A 22,973-nucleotide genomic window follows, 5' to 3' on the forward strand; every position below is an offset into this window, starting at 1 on the left:
CCATCCACTGTCTATGTGGCAAACTCCTCTTCAGTCTTCTAAATCACATTCAGGCGTCACATCCTTTGTAAATAGGATTTGACGTAACTTGGTTTGCAAGTAACTTGGTTTGCGAGTGTTCCGCAAGACGAGCAAACGTTTCTATTAGGTTGGTGCAAAAGTAATTGTGGTTGTTGCCATTACTTTGCACCAACCTAATAATACATTTTATCTTGGTAAATGAATGATGTCTTACAATACGAGTAGTTTGTTTCCAGAACAAATTATGCTCGCAAACCGAGGTATTACTGTACTTTCTTACTCCTCTGAGAGCACATTTTACACTGTTATCCTTCACTTACATGAATGTCCCCCCTGCTATATTCTGAGCTGCTATGGAAGAAAATGGTGTTCCCCTCGTCTCTGTATAGGGCCTGGTTCGTATGTGTGCTCAAACCATTGGTTGAGACTGTCATATGACCCATCTGGATCACGAATAATTTTACTTTATCTTGGAAGCCAGAATTAGGTGTAATTAAAAGAAAATACAAATACAATCTATATGTGTCTATTTTCTATTATAACTTATGTTTGCTTTTTATTTTATTTTAATTTTCAGCAAGTTTGTCAAAGATGAAAGTGACCTTATCAGCTTTGGATACTTCTGAAAGCCTTTTCACGCCTTTGGTAGTCATAGAACTTGCTCAGAATGTCAAAGATGAAACCAAAGAATGGCTGAAAACCAGAATTATCGCTAAAAAGAAAGATGGAGGTGAGTAAAATAAATATTACTCAGACTTAACCATGTTCACTGGCTAAAAAATATATTTTTAAATGTGTTTTACAGGTTTTTCATTGATATATTTCTAAAATTAATGTCTATTTCTTTGCTCTTTGTTATTTATCTAGGACTTGAAAGGAGGTCTTAAGTCAACATTAGACTGTAAGTCTCCATTAGACTATTAGCGACATGAGCGATTTGTTCACAGCTATGAAGGCTGTGCCTAGCTCAGTGCTTGGTGCATAGTAGTTGCTTAATAAATATTTGTCAACTGAATGAACATGTATCCATTGAGTATTCTTTGTGTGTCAGTTATGGTGCTAAGGGAGAGATACATACAGCTTTTACCTGCAAGGATGTTACTGTCAGGGTAAGGAGACCGAATGCCAATTCCTAGAAGGTGAAATAACAGAAAATAAAAGCTAACGAAAGAGCTGTTACAGAGCAGTGCATGATGCTTAAAAATGAATTGCATATATACTTGTTATATATAAAAGTAAAGAGAAGGAAGAGGTGATACTGGGTGATGCTTTTCAGAGTGGTAAGGGGTGACTTTATAGAGGAAGCCAAACTTTAGCCCTCTCCTGAAGGGCCAGCCAAAAGGGGCCTAGATCAGGGTGGAGGACATTTTACATGAGCAGACTCTTCATAAACCTACCCAAACAACACCTAAAACTTCACTAAGTCTCCTACACTAGACAAAACTGAAATACTCTTTTAAAACATTTTGACTATAAACAGGATGCTGTCTTAAAAATAAAACTTTGAGTCAATGTGGAATTTAAAATTTTTATCCAAATAATAGAACCAAAAATAAACTTAAAAACAGGAGTACCTGCTTGCTGAAATCTGAGATATTTCACTGGACCAGAGTCCCTTCTTTAAAAGCCCCGGATGTAAGCACATTTGTAGTATCATGGCGTGAGAGTCTCCAGTGTATTCCCCACCCTCTCCTCTGCTCATTGTGTGGCTTTAGGAGGAACAGTATGGGCCTGTGGAGTTGGAAATAAAAGAGATGCCAAGAAAAAAAAGAAAAGAATTGGCTGAGAACTGTTTAAGAAACAGTTAGATCCTCAGATCCTTTCCATATTGTACTACCCAGCAGAAGACTCTGCTTATTGTTCTCTGGAGGGTGTCAGATGCATGGATTTTTGGCATGGGGGATTCTGTACTGAAAATAGGGTAACAACTGAGTATTGTTACTCCTGTCCCCCACCCCACCAATCTCATACCTAATTTAGTTTCTAAAATGTTAGCAGTTGGATTCAGATTATCTAGGAGGGAGATCAAATAATCTTTCTTTGGGGAATCAGGCCAACTCAAGACAAAATAACGAAGGTACCCAAATCAGAGTTGCCCATGGAAAATGACCTGGCCAGACTTCACTGCATGAAAGGTCATTAGAAGTTCTGTTTAGCCTCTTAGAACCCCTTTCTTAAACATGAGCATACAACAAAAGATTACCAAATGTCCAAGGGAAATCCCTAACATGAAAAGGAAAGTTAAAACTGAACAAAACAGCAAACTATGCAGAACAAGAAAACCAAAAGAGAATTAAAATCTCAATTCTCAGAAATATAAGAAGATAGAACATCTATACATCAAGAGTAGGATATTATAAAATAATCATTTAGAGTAGGATATTATAAAATAATCATTTTTAAAAAAGCAGCTCTTATAAAATGAAAATATGAAAAAAAATAAAAACTCAGTTAGAAGGGTTAGAAGATGATTTTAACAAAAATCTCCTAGAAAGTGGAGCAGAAAGGTAAAGAATTGGAAAATATGGGAGAAAAATATAAGAACGTTAGAGGACTAATCCAGCAGGTGCCCATCTGAATAAAAGGAATTCTAGAAAAGGAACAGAAAAAAAAGAAGAAATCATCAAAGAAAAACTAAAGGCGGAAGCCATGCTTTTCCAGATTGAAAGGAAATGTCCCACTCAATGTCCAACAGTGTGAATGAAAATGGCATATCACTGGAAAGTTCCTGAATCCTAGGGGTGGAGAAGATACTACAAACTTCTAGAAAAAAGAAAACAGCTGAGATATAAAGGATCAGACTTAACAGAAACATTGTAAGCTAGAAGGCAGTGGTGTAACACATTTATTTCTGAAGATAAATAGTTTTAGTCTAGAATTCTGAACCCACCTAGCTGCCAGCAAGGTGTGAGGGCAGAGTGTTGAGACTTCCCTAAGATGATGTCGATAGGGTACCTCTCATGCCAGTGTATTGAGGGGAGACTTAAACAATTGGTAGAGAGCACAGGGGATTGAATTATCGATAAGTGCAAAATAAACTAAGCAAACGATAAGACAGTTAATTTGGGGGAAAATGCAAAGTTGTAGAAAAGGAAAATCAGCATATTGTAAGGCTCAACTATATATATCATGCAGTCATAATAATGAAAATACCGATGAAATGAAAAGGATGATCTAACTATATTGTGAGAATGGGGTGATGGGAATGGTAGATGGAAATGGTGAAAATAGGCGGGAAAAGAGAGCTAAATCCTCATCTTCCAAGGCCTGAAAAAGAAATAGCTGTATAAGCATGCTGGTTGGGGACCTGAAAGTAAATAACAAAGGAATCACCTGAACAATTTGGAAGTCATTGCCCCTGGGGAAGGTAAACTGGCCGGAGGAGATAGGGACTGCTCTTTTGCAAAACAAGGTATTGACAGATGGTTCTCCCCGAAGGTTGTACCAATTTATACTCCAGGAGTGCCTTTCCCCACATATTCTCTGTGTCAGTTGAGATCTTGCAAGCAAGAGATGCTGAGATGAGATTTATACACAGGTTTATTGAGGGGAACATTTGTAGAAAGATAAAGGGGGCGGGAGCAGGAGTGGGCATGGAAAGGCCTGAGACACTTGTGAAAGGAGAGAGGGAAGGAAGGAGGCTTGAATAGGAAGAGCCTCAAACTACAGCACCGTATCAGCCAGGCCCAAGTTGCCCTTTAAAGGAAACCCATGTTGAGCAGGAATGGCGTCCCCTGTGTGCTCAGCCAGTGGCTGGGAGCAGCTGGGGGAGCATGGCCTTGCAGTGAGGGTGCTTCATCCAAAGCGGGGCAGCAGGAGACGGTCAGTCAACTCTGCTTTTGACAGCAGATTCTCTTGAGGGGAGATCTGGGTGGAGTGGGGCACTTCCATGACTACTGTACTCCCAGCCTATTGGTTACCAACTTTTGATCTTTGCAGTATACAAGGTGAGAAATAGCATATGTGTGTCCTCTTTTGCATTTATCTGAATATGAATGAGGTGAAGGATTTTATATTTAAGAGCTATTTGTGTCTTCTGCAAATTGAATATATCTTTCATTGATTTTTTTAATTAAAATCCTTAATGCCTCTTGTAAATTATCCAAATTATAGTGCCACAATACATTAATCTTAATATGTTAATCCATTTGGTTAAGTGAAATATAAATCCTGCTCATTATCCTGTTACCATATGATTAGTATTTTCATAATTCGTCAATCCTCTCTAGAGGGTAAATAGTAAATAAATATACCTTAAAAAGTTTGATGTAGGTAGAAATAAAACATTAGAAAAAAAATCCTTTTTCTCCATAATCTTTTACATAATAATTACATATATAATATCAAATCACAATATCTACTCTAATGTTTTGGGACCCTATTTAAGAAAAATGTTAAATCAAATTGAATACAGAAATTTATGGTGAAAATTATTGAAAGATTATATTGCTCTTTATTATTTAGTATTTTACATTCACAAAATTTGTTATAGTCTAATGTAATTGTGGCATTTTTACTGGGTATTTTCTTAAATTTTGGTCTTTTTTTTATTAAGAAACTATATTTTAATATTTTTTTATATTTCTATATTTTTACTTAGTGCAGTTGTATTCCTAGAGCTAATAAATATTGGGTTCTTGTTTCATACCTACTTCTAATTTGAGTAACTTGCAAGTCACGTATTGAATTTCCCAGTTTGGGTATTTATTTCAAAAACTATAAAGAACTGCCATCCCCAACTTACTTATATTTCTTATTTATTTGGAAGATGAATTTAAATTGTGAATATAATTTCTTTTCCTTCTAACAAACTAGAAACATAATACTTCTTGAGAAGGTTTTCACTTTTGAAACTTTGGTTTGTCTCTTCCTAAGATTGGGCTTATCTTTTGTTTTCAAAGGTGCCCAGCTGTTGTTTAGACCATTGTTAAATAAATATGAGAAAGAAACACTGGAAAATCAGAACTTATATCTTGTTGGTGCCTCCAATATTAGATTGTTACTGGGGGCAGAAGCAGTGGGATTGGTGAAAGAGTGCAATGATAACACCATGAGAGCCTTCACGTACGGAACCCGACATAACTTCAAAGGTTTTGATGGTGAGTTCCAGGTTCGTTCCTATCATCAGAATCAATTTATCAAAGATAAGTTTTTGATGACTAGACTAGGGATCAGCAAACTTTTCCAGTAACGGCCAGAGTGTAAAAATTTAGGCTGTATAGGCCATATGATCTCCCACAGTTATTCAGCACCGCCATTGTAAAGCAACAGCAGCCTTAGACCATAAGAAATGAGTGGGTAAAACTGTGTTCCACTAAAATTTTACTTACAAAACCAGGTGGTGGACCAGATTTGGCCCATGGGCCTCCACCCCTGGGAGAGGCGAATATAAATGAGAATGACACATGTAACATATTTATATTATTCTATTCTAATTCTTAGAATGGTGAATATCCCTTGGCTTGATAAAGAAAAATCTTATAAGAAACACAGCACTAGTTCAGTATCCTAGAATCTGCATTCCCTGGTAGGTAACTGGCTCTGGTCTCAAAGGGGTCCCAGAAGAGAATGGTTTCTGGAAAGAGCTGAGAACGCCAGGTGGCTGTGGTGTCAGAGAGGCAGTTTGGGCTCAGATTCAAACTGGTCCCTTCCAGGGCTTTCAGAGTTAGCAGATGTGATTAGACTTCTTGAGAGTCACTCACTCTGGATTTTTATATTTTAGTGAATAAATGATCAAGGTGAAATTCACCTCATTTAAGAGGATTCACCTGTCAAAAAACAACACTGTTTCTGATGGGACTTTCTACTCCCCCGTTTATGGTAAGGATGTTCACTCCAGAAGGGGATGGCCTGGGATTGAGAGTTTGAAGGAGGAGAAATCCACATAGGCAAACTTCAGTTCCATTTCTAGTTATAAATATTGTTAGAATTACAGAACATACTGCCTTCTGCTGCTTGGTATTAAATGAGATCAAGCAAGTGTCTGTATAAAAACTAGTACAATGATTGAAGAATTTTGTTAAGTGAAGGCATTACTTAGCATATTTTTATTCTTATAAAATTTCTAAGGAGCTTTATATTCCATTAAAGTGACCATTTTTATACTTTGCTTACTCCTTATTTAATTACTGTTTGCATCCTTATTTCCATAATCCCAGGTTATTTAAATATTATTCATTTTATTTTGGCTATGTCTGAGAAAATAACTGAAAATTTTTGCTTTATTTTAGATAACAATGATGATTTCCTCACAATGGCAGAATGTCAATTCATTATCAAACATGAGCTCGAAAACCTTAGAGCCAGAGATGAAAAAATGATCCCTGGTTACCCCCAGGCAAAGCTGTATCCAGGAAAATCATTATGTAAGTCATTCATTATGTCACCCAGTTTCATGAATATACATTTTAATGCAATTAATTTTTCTTAGTAGATATAAATAACAAATTACAGAGGCTTTATTTTTACACATACCGGCGGTGCCAAACAAATGTATACAAGTGGATACCTTGGTCAGCGTTGCTCAAGCAGTAGTTCGCCATCATCAGAAGTGTCTGGACGCTGATGGTAACCACTTTGAGCACCTCTTGTAATTGCAGAAGTCAAACGTGACTTGTATTCATCTTTTGTTATCGGTATATATTGAGTATTACAATTTTAATAGTTTTTTCCTTTCTCAAAATGTAGGGGTTTCTTTATATGTTTCTTGTTTCCTTTGTTGTTTTGAATGTGGTGCCATGAACAAGAACGGGGCAGAGGTGTCTTTCTGTCACTATGTATTACCAGGAGTTCCATATTGTGTATTTAAGCAGCTGTTTGGTCCCATTCCAAAATTTCAAATCTTAATGTCTTAGTGGAGAGGCATGTTTTCAGACACGGCTGAGCACTGCATCAAATAAAATACAAAGCAGCTGGAGGCACCGCACCCGTTTTAATGTAAGCACCCCGTTTCTTCCTGCTCATCAAACTAATCGGACCGCCTTGTGGAATCAGGCCATCATGGCCTCCACTGTTAGTTTCTGCAGGAATACGTCCCCCTTGGTGTGACTGGGACAGACAGAAGAGTGAGTGCGCTCTTTCGTCAGATGGGACTAAGGAGCAGCAGTGTTCCAAATGCTCCCCACTGCTTCAAAGGGAGAAATTTTCAACTGAAGGAAACGTTGAAGGAAATATGTAAGTGTATTTCCCTTGGGTGTACAGGTAACCAGTCTGGCATCCTGAAGTTGTAAGAGAAATAATTTTCTTGTTGGCAGGATGAGGCTTTTGTAAACAAGGATCAATTCCTCCCTCCCTCCCTCCCTCCTGATCTTTCTTTTTTTTTTTTTTTGTAATAAATATAAAAACAATAAAATCATCTCACTCGTGGTCATTTGAAAATTTTTTTATACCAACTGAGATAAGAATCATATTGAAATTGACAAGGCTGGATGTTAAAATTCTGCATTATCTTCTCCCTTTTTGTCTTGGAAACTGTGTTCCCTAAAAATGCTGTCTTGTATTTTTGCATCATTTTAATTTTACATCATAATATTTGATGGAAGAACATGCATAATTATAAACTGTGAACTATTTCCAGAGTGCAAAATTTAGAACTAATAAAACTTAGAGAAACTTAAAGTCCGAGATTTTCATTAAGTTAATCCATAGAAATAAGTGGAAAGGCTTATTTTCACCTCTAGGTTTTGGGGGCGCCACTCCCTGGGGCCACACCTTCTCTGAAGCTGATTGGCAGGAGACCTGCAACCTGCTCAGTACGTCCCCATCAGCAAATAGAGAGCTGGCCTGGGCTTTCAGGAGAAACTCCATTATCCTAGGTTTAATTTGACTTTCAGTTGACGTGCGGCGATTATAATTGTGCTTGCCATAATGTTGTGTGTTGATAGAAAGCTTTCATTAAGTAGATAGCAACATGTGTCATTGTAAACGTGATGCTGAGGCAGTTCCGTGGTGCTGTGAGCTGTGCACTTCAGGACAGCTCATTCTGGCGAACAGAAGACACTGTGGAGAAGGAGAAAGTGGCCTTAGTTGTCAGTGTTCATGTTGGTGGGCACCCCGTTTCTGGTCTGCTGCGGGGGCTAAGATCTCTTCACAGCCCCAGACCCTGCCTTCCCCGCTTCATCCCTGATAGTGAAGAGCCATGCAAATCACTTAATGAAAGATTTTCTTTAGAAGAGGAGTTAGAGGAGCTGAGAATTTCTTATAGATTAGCTGTGTCTTCAGGGATGTTTGGTTAAAGCTGTTTCAAAATGTCTATCAGGTAATAATCATGTTTTGATTGATGGGATATGACACATCTCATATTAGGTCTTTTATTATATTGTTGTTCTTTTAGAACATTATGGTGATTTCCTTTGAATATCTTCTACATACAAATAGGTTAAAGTATCAGATAAAATCTGTCTTCTAAAATTATTAATCGTCCTAATAAGTATAATGAATAGATTTCAAATAAATATCATATAGCAAGCATGAACATAAGATTAAGCTTGATATATTTATATTCGTGTGTATCTCACTGGGTACCACAGATATATACACACATACATACACGTACTGTTTTTTGCTACATAAATATTTGCTGCTTTTACATTAAGCAGGGATGAAAACAATACAGGAATATAAAAATGTATTTTGAAAATACAGGTATCCCCGAGAAGGTGTTTTTTACTTATTAAGACAAAAGCGGTTTGTTCATACCAGAGTGCTAGAGTTGGGTGGGGCCTGTTGGGGGGTGTTGGAGGGGTCTGTCTTCATTGTGCAGAGGCTACTGCTGGCCGACCTTTACTCCCTGTGGGTGCTGTGCCCTCGCTACCCCTTTGCGTGGGGTGATTGTCGGTGCTGTGCCCTCGCCACCCCTTTGCGTGGGGTGATTGTCGGTGCTGTGCCCTCGCCACCCCTTCGCGTGGGGTGATTGGGGTCAGTGCGACGTGCCCCTCCCTGTTGCACAGAGACTCTATGAGGAGTTGTAAGATTTTTTTTTTTACTTTTGAAGTAAACATATCACATTAACCAAAGCCAGAAGCGGTACTGTATTATTATTGTTATTGCATTATTTAATTTAGAGGGTTCAACTATAAGCCAGGTTACTTCGAGTCTCCCTTAAATTAGATTTGGGTTTGTTTGGCTAATTGTTAAATGGCTGTAATAGTAATAACCCTAGTTACTTGACAACAGGTCATTCAACATTCTGGAAGGAAGGAATCTTGGTTTAAGTTGTTCCTTTCTTTAAATAGACCTGAAGAGCATCATAGTTTCCTTTGAAGGTAAGGCTCATGTTAATTACATTCTTAGCTGACATGAGGCTGAGGATTAAAAAAAGAAGAATAAGAAAAAAACAATCTCTATTTTTAGAAGCTGAAACCAGAACCATGTTTTTGGCATTGATGAAGAGAAGCCCAGTAATTTAGGACGGTGGCTTTATATTCTCTTCACATGCCTATTTTTGGAAGTATTCAAGCTGGGTTTTATGCCTGCCTGGAAAGTCTTCTACAGTAAAACGGAGTCATTAAAAAAAACAACAAAAAAACTTAGAAATAGTAAAATAATAATTTAGATGCCATGAGTTCAAAGTTAAAAAACTTGTAGTAATTGAAAAGGATAGTAATAAGAAGAAAGAATAAGCTACAGCGATGTGTCCCCAAATAAGAGATATGAATCAGAACAGTTATTAGTGACAGACTTTTACTCATGTTAAGAGAGGAAAAATCTATCCAAACGCCTTAAAATAAAACTATTAAAAAATGTTTTTTTAATGCCAGAGACTGAGATAGCTTAAACATATACCTTTTTCAGTCATTAAAAGGGAGGATTCCTTCACAACTCTAGCTTTTTAAAACTTTTCCTCTGTGTAATCTATGTGTGAGATAGAATTGTAAGAAGAACGATATATTAAGAACGAAGAATTTATTTCTTGATCCATTGTTCGTGTCAGTCCTCTCCTCTTTATTATGCTTTTTTTCATTTCTAAGAAGTTAGGTTTACTTTTAACTTACTTTGAGGATTTTATGAGATGGGAGGATACACTGTGTCTCTCTGTTATATGTAGTATTTTTACACTGAAAACTTAAATCCTGTTTCCCTTCCATGCTGCAGACATTTATTTGTCGTTTCTCATTGAGGGGATTGTTGACTGCTATTCTGGTCACCCATCTTTGCTGACTAGGTAGATAGGCAGCCCTGTGAAGAGCTGAGCTGATAAACCTTAAACAACTCAAAGCTTATCAATGGATGAAAACAGCAAAGCATTGTCCCTTGATGCCAATCCCATCTTATAAGCAGCCAGCCTCCTTAGTAGAGGCTCTGCTAGGAACTGTGTAGAAAGCGCTCCATGTCCCCAGATATGGCACAAAGCATTGCATTGGGTTCTCCCTGTCTGTTGAACACACTTCCTCATAAACATCCACTCAGTGAGTCATTCTAAGTAATTATGGATAGAGAACACCAAGTTTCGTTTATTATTACCAGGGGATGTTGTCTTGTGCTAAATTAGTTTGTCTCTTTCAGAGATGGGCATGAGTGTTAAAACCATACTAGTCAGATTGACTGCTGACAGTCGGAAGTCTTTATTTTATTCCATTTTTGTATTTGCGGTTTGTGAATGTAAGCCTTTGTTATCATGTTACAAAAGATGAAAATGATTGAAAATAGTATCAAGAATGAAAGGAACTAAACTATTCTCTTACTTTCACTGTAGTGGGAGGATAGATTAGTAAATTTTTTCTAGGGGCAGCTTTATAATATGGGTTCAAATTTAAAATCCATATGCTCTTGGACCAAACAATTCTATTTAAGTATATATAATTATGAAATAGTAGACAGGTGGGAAAAGATACATGTACAGTTTTAACATTACTTATAATAGCAAAAAAAAAAAAGAAAAAAGAAACAAATATTTTTCAAAAGAAACATTTCATCCAAGGGAATATTGTGACACTGTTAAAAGAAAGTTTCATATTCTATTTATATTGGCATTGAAAAATATTCATAATATACTCCTGCATGAGAAAAGATTACAGAACAATGTGTATAGAATGATCCCATTTAAAAATATATAAATATAAAATAATATAATATAGTAAATAATATAATATTAAAAATATATGTATTGTGAAGTCTGGTTATACACTAACTTGCTATTTATATTGTGATTATTTTTTGGAGGAGGAAGAGAATAAACCGGGTCTCTCCAATCCTGATTTGTACATTTCTGTATGGTTTAAAATTTTATATTGACTTGTATTGCTTTCATAGTCACAGAAAATAGTAAAGATATTTACATTCTGAGGAACAAAATAAATATACACCTTTGGAGTAGGCAGTCTAAGCTTGATCTTTGTGTAGCCACCCCTGTCTTACGGGAGTGGCTTTGTAGCGTTTGATGGAACATAGCATGAGCAATCTCAAACCTGTTTCATGTAGTTTGGCACGTTTTCCCTCTGCAGTGAGAAGATTGCTTACGTCTGGCATCGTGATTCAGGTGTTTCCGCTACACGATAATGAAGCCCTGAAGAAGCTTGAGGACACGTGGTATACTCGGTTTACCTTCAAGTTCCAGCCCGTAGGTATGTGTCAAGGTCTGTTCTCTTAGACAAGGGGAAGACCTGCTAAGGAAAAGTCACTCTTCAGCACTGGTGTTGTCCGCCTTGGGCTCACCAGCTGCCTGTGGGAAAAAATTGAGGGGAAAGGGGAATAAGATGGGTCACATGACGTGTTTATTCATTTGTATTATGATTTTAGGTGGACTGAATTACAAACTAAATTTTACCAACAATACAGACAGGCAGTTCAGAGTGGCCTTCATGAGTACAGGCCAAGGTTGGAGTAGAAGAGATTTGATAAGAATTTAGTTTGTGAATATTTTGTATCTGAAAAATTTCTGTATTTTTAGGGCTGATCATTTGGAGCGAGTCAAGCTGAGCTCTTCCTTAGGGGCAGTCTAGCAGGCCTAAACACCTTTTGAAGTAGTTGATAAGTATCTTGGTGTGTATTACAGATCTATCCATTTTCTCCAAATACAGTGATAACAATACTCATGATTTTATTTGGTGCGTGTTGAACATACTTTGTATAAACTTATGTCAATATGGATGTTCACATTGTTTGCTTTAGTTCTGTTTTTTAAACCTAAGAATTACATTTAACCGGGTAGATTTCACCATGAACATACCTATCATATTTTCTTTAAAGGCCATTTCTCTTTTGATGTTGTTTAAAGGAATCCCTCTAAACTAATTTTCTAATTTCTGCTCTGAAAACAACTATTATAAGGTAACAATGAGCAAAAATTGTTAAGATTAAATTTTGAAATCATATTCTGAATTTTTTTTCTTGCAGTCATTGAAAGGAATAGTTTTGTTTTTGATAATGCCAGATGATACAATAGTCATTTTATGTTACACTTATGACATTTTTTTTCACTTTGGCATTTAGGTGGCAGTAAATTTAAATGTTGCCTCTAGGACTTGTAAGTGAAGTATCCATTAACTACTTTTTAGAAAGTACGGGGAGAAAATGACTTGATGGTGAGGCTGAGCATGGCTGTGGTAGTGGGTTTGAGGCCTCTGGAAGTGCTGGGACTGGTGATAGTAGCTGGAGCACAGGCAGATCCTGAACTTGCCATTGAGATCAAAAGAGAGAGGTCATCTGATTGGAGCCCAGGGCCATGAGCACCTTATTTTTTTCATTGGTTTGATAGCCTTTAATCTGATTCAGATTTGAGGTAACCTCACCATATCCACTCTTTTAATATCTAGCTCCTGGGTTAGCTAGAAAAATGAAGGACAGGAGAAAATAGCTTATCCCAGTTAACTCTAACTCATACCCATAAACTGATCTGACACATTATCTTAAAAAAAAATTACATTTTAACTGTGTAACTTGCCAAGAAATAGTAACCCCAACTGCTGCACCTCCCCCCGCCCTGCATCCCACCCTGCTTCCAGTGCAGGATGCTTTTACAGTCCAGACTCACTCGTGTAGCTGCAGCTGGCGGAGGACGCCATGCTGGTGACCTCTTTTGGATTAGGTAGCTTGTGTCAAGTTCACAGAATATCAACAGCGATGTTGCGTGGGCCTTCTGCCCAGTGCCCATGTGAAGGTATAGATAAATGTGTCCCATGGCTGCTCTACAAGTTAATGTGCAGAATGTTGTTTTGCGCTTTTGAATAATTTTTCTTCAGTGTATTGAAAAATTTGCCATGACACATTGATGCGAATTTATCTTGGGTAGGGAGAGCAGGATACTATGGATGGGGATGATGCTTCTTTGAAAAGAACACCTATAACTATAATATTAAACTAGGAGAAAAGCGGGGAGCATAAATTAAACCCCCAAATTAAAATGGTTCAGTGGCCATGGCTGAATTTCAGTGAGGACCTTGGAGATTGTGGATAGCCCCAAGGTGATTTTTTTCTTTGGAAAGAAGGCATCCACAGATGAGGAAGTAAAGAGGAAAACAGAGCCAGGGTACCTGGCAGAGCCTGGACCCTCAGCTGGGGGATGTGTCAGGCTTGCTGTACAGACAAGTGGGGTCTTTGCACTGCGTGGAGGGTGGGTTTACCATCGCGCACTGATGGGGAACTGAAGGTATTAAATGATCCCCACTTACCTAAAAAATGAATAAGCTTACTTGAATAATAAAAAAAGAAAACCTTTGGCAGGCTGTACTTCAGGTTTGTTTTGTCTTTCATTTTAGACACTATCCGTGGCTACTTTGGGGACACAATCGCTCTCTACTTTGGGTTTTTGGAATATTTTACCTTTGCCTTAATCCCCATGGCGGTCATTGGGCTGCCTTACTACTTGTTTGTGTGGGAAGACTATGACAAGTACGTGATTTTCGCCTCGTTCAACCTGATCTGGTCCACGGTGATCCTGGAAGTGTGGAAGCGCGGCTGCGCCAACATGACCTACAGGTGGGGCACCCTGGTCATGAAGAGACAGTTTGAGGAGCCCCGGCCCGGATACCATGGGGTCCTGGGGATCAATGCTGTCACCGGCAGGGAGGAGCCTCTGTACCCCAGCTACAAGAGGCAGCTGCGCATCTACCTGGTCTCTCTGCCGTTTGTGTGCCTGTGCCTCTACTTCTCTCTGTATGTCATGATGATTTACTTCGACCTGGAGGCCTGGGCCTTGGCTCTGCACGAGGACAGCGGGTCCGAGTGGACCAGCGTCTTGTTGTATGTACCCAGCATCATCTATGCCATCGTGATCGAGATCATGAACCGCCTCTATCGATACGCTGCCGAGTTTCTAACTTCATGGGGTAAGACTTGATGCTGTGCGTTGATCTATTTTTGCCTATATGCCTATTGCTTACATCATAGGATTCACGTAACCACTGCCTTGCAAAGCAGATAGTCATTGCTCTGGGCTCATGGCAGAAACCTAAGGAAAAGTTCACGGGCTTTGTGAACGCCGATGATCTTCAGGTCATGGTCATCGCAAGGCCCATGTACTGAGTGCTAGTTACTGTATTCTAGGTGCCCTGCTGAGCACTGTATTCACATATGTCATTTTCACCCCTCGGGATACTGTGAAATACACACAGTTCACCATTGTGTGGATCAAGATACTGAGACTTAACTGATGCGACCCGCGCATCAAACGAGCACTCCTGACTCGTCAGCCAGGAGTCTACCGAGAGGGGACCTGAGAGGACTGGGTGGGAGACTGGGAAAGAAAGAGACTAGAGACGAAAGCTGAGAACAGGAGGTCCACCCAATGCTGATGGCAGAGAGTGGCCCCATTTATTGTTTATACACAGCTTTTATAGCAAAAGTAACTTTCCTTAGGTAGGGGGGTTTTGGGAACTTGAGGGAATAGTCCCCTCCTCCCAGGGAACACCTCCCCCGGGGCTTTCCATAGGGTGTGTGGAAGCAATCTTCCCAGGGTTAAAGCAAAACATAACAAGCAGAAACTGTTAATAGGATGGCATTCCACTCTGTAGCTTTCAAGGCTGTTGGCTGTTTTCTCCTCAGCGGCCAACCCTCCACACTGCTCACCCGGGCCTGAGAGCCTGTCAGCCTGCCAGCTTTCAGGCTTAACCCTTACTACAAACCTCTGGCTCCCTACACTTAACAAGGTTTGGACAGCAAATGGTAGTGCCAGAGCCAGCCTAATCCAACTCTCTCCGGATCTAAAACCTGTGTTCCTAATACTAGAATATTGTGTTTTATGCTGAGGGTAGAATCGATTGAATTATCTTCTTGATAGCCTGGCTGACTGAGCTATGTCTGAGTATCTGAAAGCCTGTTGTCTAGCTGTGTGGGGCACGGAGACTGCCACTGAACTCAGTGAAGGTGGGTGTTCACATGGGCATCTGTGGTAAAAGGAAATTGGTTATAGTTTAAAAACAGTCTTGATAGTCCATTCACTCTTTATTTATTCACCCAAACAAATAAATATGTTATTATTCCCCAGGAAGAAGTCTAGGCCTTAACTTCATGGACCAGAGATATTTTAAATTATTTTTATCAGTCATTTAACAACAACAACTACCAATTATTGAGTGCTTGCCTTTGCTGATGCTGGGCTAAGGTTTCATATTATTTCTGATCCTGACAGTGACCCTGGGAGCCGGGTGGTGTCAGCCTTGCTTTGTAGGGGAGGAGGCTGAGTATCAGAGTTAAGTGACTTGCCCAGGTCAGACAGTGACTGAGTAGCTGAGTTGGGTTTCAGATCTAGGTCAGCCTAACACTGCCTCTCTGTGCAAGGTGACACTTCTCAGAATCTTCCTTTTCCTTCTTTTGCCCCACTATCTTAGGACCTGCGCAGTGTCTCCTCTTCCTAGCTAACGATGGAAATTCGTTTCCCTTTAGAGTAATCCTTTCAAGACGCACATTCAGAAACCTTTTTTATTGCCCTACTCTTTTGAGGTTGCTATCAGCGTTATCATTACCACTCATTCAGGGTTTTTTTCTGGGTGGCTATCTAGGGGATCATTGGCCAACACACCCCACATTTCTTTGTAGCAGTAATTGCAAAATGATTTCACATGACAGTGCTATTGCAACGCCACAAAAAAACGTGTCCGCATTTGAGTTTCTTCCTCCTCTGGTGTTCTTGGTAGTACACAGTAGCCATGATTGACAGCCTGGTGTGTTTACTGACTGAGGCCCTGGTGTTGGACATACCTGCCCTCAGCACAAAGTCTCACTTCACCTCACAGCAGTGCTCCCTTATCTGAGTGGAATTTCCTCTTCTTTTTCATATTTTAGAGAATCACAGATTGGAATCTGCCTACCAGAATCATCTAATTTTGAAAGTTTTAGTGGTAAGTAGAGTTTGTATATACAACTTCATTTTACTTAGGAAACTAATGCATAGCATTTAATATTTAGGGATATAAATATGAAGCTTATAATTTAAGGTATCAATATGGCAGTTCATATATTTTGTGCAAATAGGCAAGGATTGATTAGTAAGTGTGCTTACATATGCATTCAATAATCTTATTACAAATGTGCATGTGGGTTAAGGCTTCAAATGGAGAAAATGGTATTATAGCCAGTTTCTAGTTATGTAAAAAACGAATTAACCACTTTTTAGTCATGTCTCTATTCTCTTCTCTTTGGTGACTTTTTTGAATATTTCACTATCCAGCAATCCTTCCAGTTAACCCGCAATCTGTTTAGTGATAGAACACTGTTATTTTTTTTTTAATTTTGTTGAAGAAATTTCTAGAGTCCAAGAGGTTCCCAGCACGCTTTGATGGGTAGGAGGAAAGAGATGGAGAGAAGGCACTGTGTACCTTGCTTGCCGTTTGTGTAAAAGCTCACGCATTATGCCTCTTTGCACCATTATTAATAACACAGATATGCTGGCTTTAAAGCACCTCATTTATCGGAAGTTATTATACATCAGCCGTCTACAGCGTGACTAAGAATCAAGACAGTGCACAGGTCCTCTGAACTGCCAGCAGGAATTAATTTAACACAGTTCACGTACTTGACTCCCAAGCAAGTGATCCAGGCCCCCACTTAGAGAGAGTCTTTGTTCCAGCTGTGGAAATCATCCTGAGAAGCTTATTTATCTGTTTTTTCAGTCCTTAAAAGATCAGAAACCCCCACTGGGAAGGTGTTTCGTTTTCTGGAAGTAGGTAAATTTATAGAGGCAAGAGCAGGCAAGGAAATAGATGTCACACGATGCTAAGAAGTCAACAATTTTAGCACTTCGCACGTTAGAAAAGGGGCAAGCGGCCATACATATCTCAAAAGCCTCTGAAGTCCAGCCCTGTGAAATAATTAGTATTCAAAATATTGGTACTGAGTCAGCAAGGAAGTTACGTTCTATGTTCTCTGTTGGAAAGCAGGGGAGCCGGTAATGCATTAAAAAGATCATTCAAAAAGATTATATGGAACTTTTGCCTTTAGAGGTAAAACACTCCTTTTGTCCTAAAGAGTTCAGTTATTTGTGACATTATTTTTCTTCGACGATGCCAGGTGGAATGCCAGGTAGACTGCCTTGTAAAAAGCCTCATAAGTTAGAATCTGCTGGCCTCCGTGGTGCCCCTTCCGTCTCGCCCTTCCTTGTTATTCCTATAGGGAGAGCATTTCTCACCTTCGCAGGCTTTTGCTTTTCACCTTCCACTGTACTTGAGCACCCCACCCCTGCCCTGTGGCTAGAGCCATCAATGGCTCCGTCCCTCCAGTGACTCCATTCTGTCGTTAATTGTTAATTAAGTACCTCTTACATTCAGCAGTCTTGAGTCTCAGAAAGCATGCTGCCAAGCAGGAAGTAGCCAGCAGGGGGCTGGGAGGCAGAAAGGGAACGCATTAGCACAGGGGGTAGTTGCAGGTTCTTGAGCAGGGAACTGCTTGAAGAAATGACACTTGTTAGAGTGGGATCCCCAGTGCAGACCTGTGTGTCTGGGCAGGGAAGGCGCGTCTCAGGCTTATGGTGACAAATATGCTCCCAGGCTGGGCTGCTTGTTAGGCCACTCTCTCTTGCTGGTGCAGCTACCTTAGGTGTCTCCTCACAAGGGTGGGGGGGGGTCTCAGGTCTGTGGGCACAAAGAGGCTTCCGGGGCTGGGCTGCTTGTGGCTGGGGGCAGGGGGCCTTCTTGCTGGTGCTGCTTGGCCATCCTGGAACTCTCCGCGAGGCAGGGGAATGAGTGAGCCGACACTGGCGGGGCGGGGCGGAGGGGAGGAGAGCACATCCCCTGGCAGCGTAATGTCAATGGGGGGTCCTGACCAGTGTCCCTCGCCAGTTCTGCTGGGTTCTCTGCTGTTGTGAGGACCCCTGTTCTAAGGGCGGTGGGTGGGATGAGCCCACCTGGGCTACCTGAGTTACCAGGTTGAGGGGGGGGGATGCCGGGCTTTGGTCTCCCTTTTTGTAGGGGCATAAGATGTGCTGGTGCTGTGTTCCTTCAGTCCCGGGGTCCCGAGCCAGTTGGTCTTCCTTTAGTGCCTTTCAGAGTTCTCCTTTGGTTGCTCTTGCGTTATTTCCAGAGTTTATAGAAGTGCTTAGTGAGGAGGAGGGGGAGGGAAAACAAGTCTGTGCCATCTTGCCTGGACAGCAGAAACTTTGACTGGTAGTCCTTCGTTACGTTTTTAAACACTATTCACAGATGTAATAAAGTGCTGTGAAGCAGCATTAACTGTTGCTGTGTTTTTTTGGCAGTTCAACTTCCTGAATTGCTTCGCCTCTCTCTTCTACATAGCCTTTGTCCTGAAGGACATGAAGCTTTTGCGGCAGGTGAGTGCGTGACAGAAAGGTACCAGCTTTTTAGGTATTAGAGGTGGTTTCCTGTATTCGGGTAATGTCATTGTCTTCCCATTATTATTTTGACAAATAAAATCTTTTAAATTTTATCTATTTCTAAGCCCAATTTTAAATTAAATGAAAATTTAAATCAGTGCACTGTGTATCATACCCAACCGGAAAGAAATTAGTTTGAAGCTAACCAACTTGCAAAACTAATCATATAGGGCAGTAGAATAATAAAAAAAAAAGTAGAATTCATATATATTTGTATTTGTATAGAATTGTAAAATCAATTCTAACAGCAAAACATATTTTATTTTGAACTTTTTTGTGTGTCTCAGGGTGAAGCCTGATTGGTGTAACCTTAAATAAGTCTTACACATTGTATTTTTAAATTAATAAGTTGTTAACCTTTAGAGACCAGATCCTATGCAGTACTGTATCGTTTCTGAAATGTGTAAGAAGGTCTGACTTATATTTTGTTTTGTTCCCGTTTCTGGATCACATAATAGCAGTGAATAGAAGTTGAGTAAAAATTATTGCTTTCTAAGTTCTCTTTTTTAATGTTTGAGCCAGCTATTAGCAAGGGCTGTTCCTTCCTGGTTTTAATATTCTGTGATTGTTAGTGAGCAGACTCTCAAAGCCTAGGCTTCTTAATATTTATATGAGAACTTGGGACCATTTTTTTTGGAAATTAAAAAATTTGTATAACAGAGAAAGTTAAAAGATTTTGTAGTTATGGTCCTAACAGCTTGTATAAAAGTAAAATTAAATGTTGTGCTCTTAAGAACTATACTAGATGTGTTGCTACCTTTTAAAAATTATTTTTGAAAATTGAAGAAGTTCAAAATAGTACTTCTGAAATTGGTAAGTTGGATGTACATACCCTCTCCAGTCCCACCTTGGGTGCATTTGTGGGGTACGACTTCTCATTTCTTATACTTTAGAGAGTCTCCTTTATTTAACAGGGGATGGAGGGATGGGAGAGAATTCTTTGAAAAACAGAATATTAATACCAGCAAAGACAATGTGTGATGGAAACACTGATATCCATCTGGGAAAGAGGAAATTGACACACACGCCACCTCTGGAAACCACGCAAGCAGCTTTGCCAAGGACCTTAATTCATCCCCAGTAAATCACCAGAGAGGGGGCGGAGATCCATGTTCACGGGTACCCAGAGAGTAGCGTTTGTATATGTTGTAGCCAGGATGAGATAACAAAAACACAATTTCAAGGCAATTTGTTCTCCTGCTGACTGACTCATAACTGGTTTATTTTTTTAAATTATAATCTGTATCATAATCTTTTTGTATTTTAATCTAAGTCTTTCCTGTGGAAAAAACCAATAAATTAGAAACACCATTCTAGCACCTAGCTTTTCCAATGCTAGTTTTTATAACGTAACAGTATATTATTTGTTGAAAATTCTGTTTTACTCAATGCATAGTTGTCTACATGCGATGGTTTTGTTAAGCTGCATTGCCAAGAAGCATGTGTGTGCTTCCCTTTAGAGCCTGGCCACTCTCCTGATTACCTCCCAGATCCTTAACCAGATTGTGGAATCGCTCCTTCCTTATTGGCTCCAAAGGAAGCACCACGTGCAGGTGAAGAAGAAGGTGCAGGCTTTAAAGGCGGACATTGATGCTACATTATATGAACAGGTCGTCCTGGAAAAAGAAATGGGAACCTATTTGGTAAGTGGGAGCCTTGTTGAATTAAACACTGACTGAATGTGAATGACAGTCATGTACTGAGTTCCACACATACGTCTACACTCCTGGTCTCAGATAAGTGCTTTCCAGCCAGTTTCCTTGCCATGAACTGTTCTAAAGTTAGAACGATGGGCTATGCATTGCAATGCTGCTGCCTTGAATCTGAAGCTAGGCCAGAGGCTGAGCTTGGCGAGTCATGTGACTGCTCTACGAGGGAGGTGGGCCTAGCTGCTTCAGAGATGACAGCAAGGGAGCAATGAGATAGCCAAGCGGAGGCAGCAGCGTTGCTTGCTCTTGACACTTCAAACTCAAAGAAAAGATGGAAACCCATCGCTAAAAATGGAACGCCAATCTGAAGATTAATTTATAGTTTAAATTACTTAGAGCTATTGTAAAACTAAAACAGTTCCTTTAAGATAGAGTTTATGAGTTATTTTTAGGAACTACCAGTAGATCACTGGACGTTCATAAAACCTAACCGTATATCTAACCAGCTTTTATTGAACTCTGACTGCATTCACTGTTTCTGTATCTGGGGGGACAGTGTTGGGGTAACGTTTGCTTTCAGTCATTGTTTCTTATATCCTGCACCATCCTTCTTGGTATGTTATATTCTTCTTAGTGAAATAGATCCTTCAGTAGCTCACTCAGTGACAGTCTATTATCACTAAACTTTTATAGTCTTGTTTTTCATCTTGAATGAATTTGTCTCCTGGTTATTGAAAATCTTGGTTGACTTTCATAGTTCTACTCATATGTTTAAGAATTTGAGTTTGTATGTTCATCTTGGGTAGGAGTTCTCTCTCTCTCTCACTATCTCTCACTTTCTTTCTTTCTCTCTCTCTCTCTCTCTCTCTCTCCCCCTCCCCCCTTCCTCTCCCTCTCCTCCCCTCACTTCTCCCTGCCTTATTTTTGCAGTTTCCCCCCCACCTTGGGCTTCCAAGGCCCTGGTCCAGAACCTGCTGTTTGTAGCCCAGGGCTCCTATCTTGTGGTTTTGCAGAGCCAGTCACGGAGCCAGTAGGTAGGAAGCTGTTGACACAAGCTGTGGTTCCAGGGCAGCAGCTGTGGCTTTTTTTCCGCCCCCCTTCACAGGCAGGGACCCTGGTTTGGCTCAAGCGGGCTCTAGTTGTACCCTAGAGGAGGGGAGTACCTTTCGTTCCCCACCCCACAGGATGCAGACCCACCTCAGCCAACCCATGCACTCGGGGCCTGGCCAGGCTCCTGCTTACCGTCCTGTACTTTGTTGCATTTCTTGCTTATGCAGCTGATTTTCTTGTTTCTGAGCGGTGATATGTCTTGAGTAAAATATACACACGAGTATATGCACTAGCATTCCCTACCATTGCTGTGTTTGGGGGATTAGATGATTCAAAGGATAAACTTACAGCACATCTTGACCAACAACACTACTTATGTTTATGTATGATGTGTCAGAGAAAACACATACACGTGCACATGCACACACAGGCACACACGCACGTACACATGCAGGGAGAGTTGAATGAAAGGAGCACATGGGCAGAATGTGGTGCCATCTTGCCTGAATTGGTTGAGCACTGGCTTTTACTATGGGTTAAAAATTCATTCTAGCTCACATTGTGTCAGAATCCTTTCCCTGCTTGTTCTGGGGAGTGGTATTTTTAGCCAGTTTTCTTCTTCACTCCCTTATACAATAGAAACTAAGCGGGCAGCCTGGCCCCCGAGTTCTTTATTCCATCCCCTCTTTCACCTGGCCCACCTGGCCTTCCTGTGTCTCCTGCCTCCTCCATCTACCCGCCCCAACCATTCGCAACTCTCCTATTTCAAACCAAGCAAGCCCTTCATGCCCTCTGCTGTTTGTGTCCTGTTTATTTCCTGCCCCTCATAGTTTCTTGAAATAATCCTCCATATTATTGTTTCTATGCCCCTACTTTTCTTCCTGTGATCACTTACATTCTGCTTTCAGCTCTTCTTTTTCTCTGAGTTGTTTGGGCAAACATCATCATCCCCTAAAGTGCCCCAAACCAACCTCATTTTCTTCTTCAGATCAATCTCGGCCCCTTTTCCTCTGGCTCACTGAATGGTATATGATAATTCAAACAACATGCCCTTCATCCAAGCAATTTTAATTTACCGAAGAACCGTATGCTAATAAGGTGACACTGCCAGAACCTTAGCTCTTACCTTCTTGGCATCTCATGACATCTGATAATCCCTTTATGCAGGAAGGCAAGGTAGGCATTGCGTTTCCCATGTTAGAAATAGGCAACTGAAGCTCTGTGTCATTAACCACTTGGTAACTAAATCCGGAACAAGATTGAAGACTTTGCTTTTCCAACTCAGCGTCTGTATTTTTCACCCCGGGCTCTGTGATGTGAAGTAAACAGTGCCCTGATTCCTCTTGTAGGTCCTGGGTCCGTGAGCGAGCCGAGGGTTAACAGTGCCCTCACCTGCTTGCAGGGCCCTGCATGATCTGACCCGTTTTCCCCTTTTCTCCTACAAGTCATCAGATATTTGCTACTTCAGCTCTCTGCATCTATTTGGAGAGGGG

The 22,973-nt window shown here is 40.2% G+C and overlaps 1 protein-coding gene across 1 annotated transcript; it reads left to right on the plus strand.

Annotated features, from left to right (window-relative positions):
- Positions 1 to 576: 576 nt before the first annotated feature.
- On the plus strand, positions 577 to 22,844 carry LOC109375559 (anoctamin-10). The gene is made up of 9 exons (XM_019631001.1): positions 577 to 751; positions 4,923 to 5,120; positions 6,252 to 6,386; positions 11,463 to 11,582; positions 13,716 to 14,285; positions 16,240 to 16,295; positions 18,644 to 18,718; positions 20,242 to 20,424; positions 22,830 to 22,844. Exons 1-9 carry the CDS (start codon positions 613 to 615, stop codon positions 22,842 to 22,844), a joined length of 1,491 nt encoding a protein of 496 aa, XP_019486546.1. The 5' UTR covers positions 577 to 612.
- The last annotated feature ends 129 nt before the right edge of the window (positions 22,845 to 22,973 follow it).

The sequence above is a fragment of the Hipposideros armiger genome, unplaced genomic scaffold (assembly GCF_001890085.2).
Source record: "Hipposideros armiger isolate ML-2016 unplaced genomic scaffold, ASM189008v1 scaffold_18, whole genome shotgun sequence".
Classification (NCBI taxonomy): Eukaryota; Metazoa; Chordata; class Mammalia; order Chiroptera; family Hipposideridae; genus Hipposideros; species Hipposideros armiger.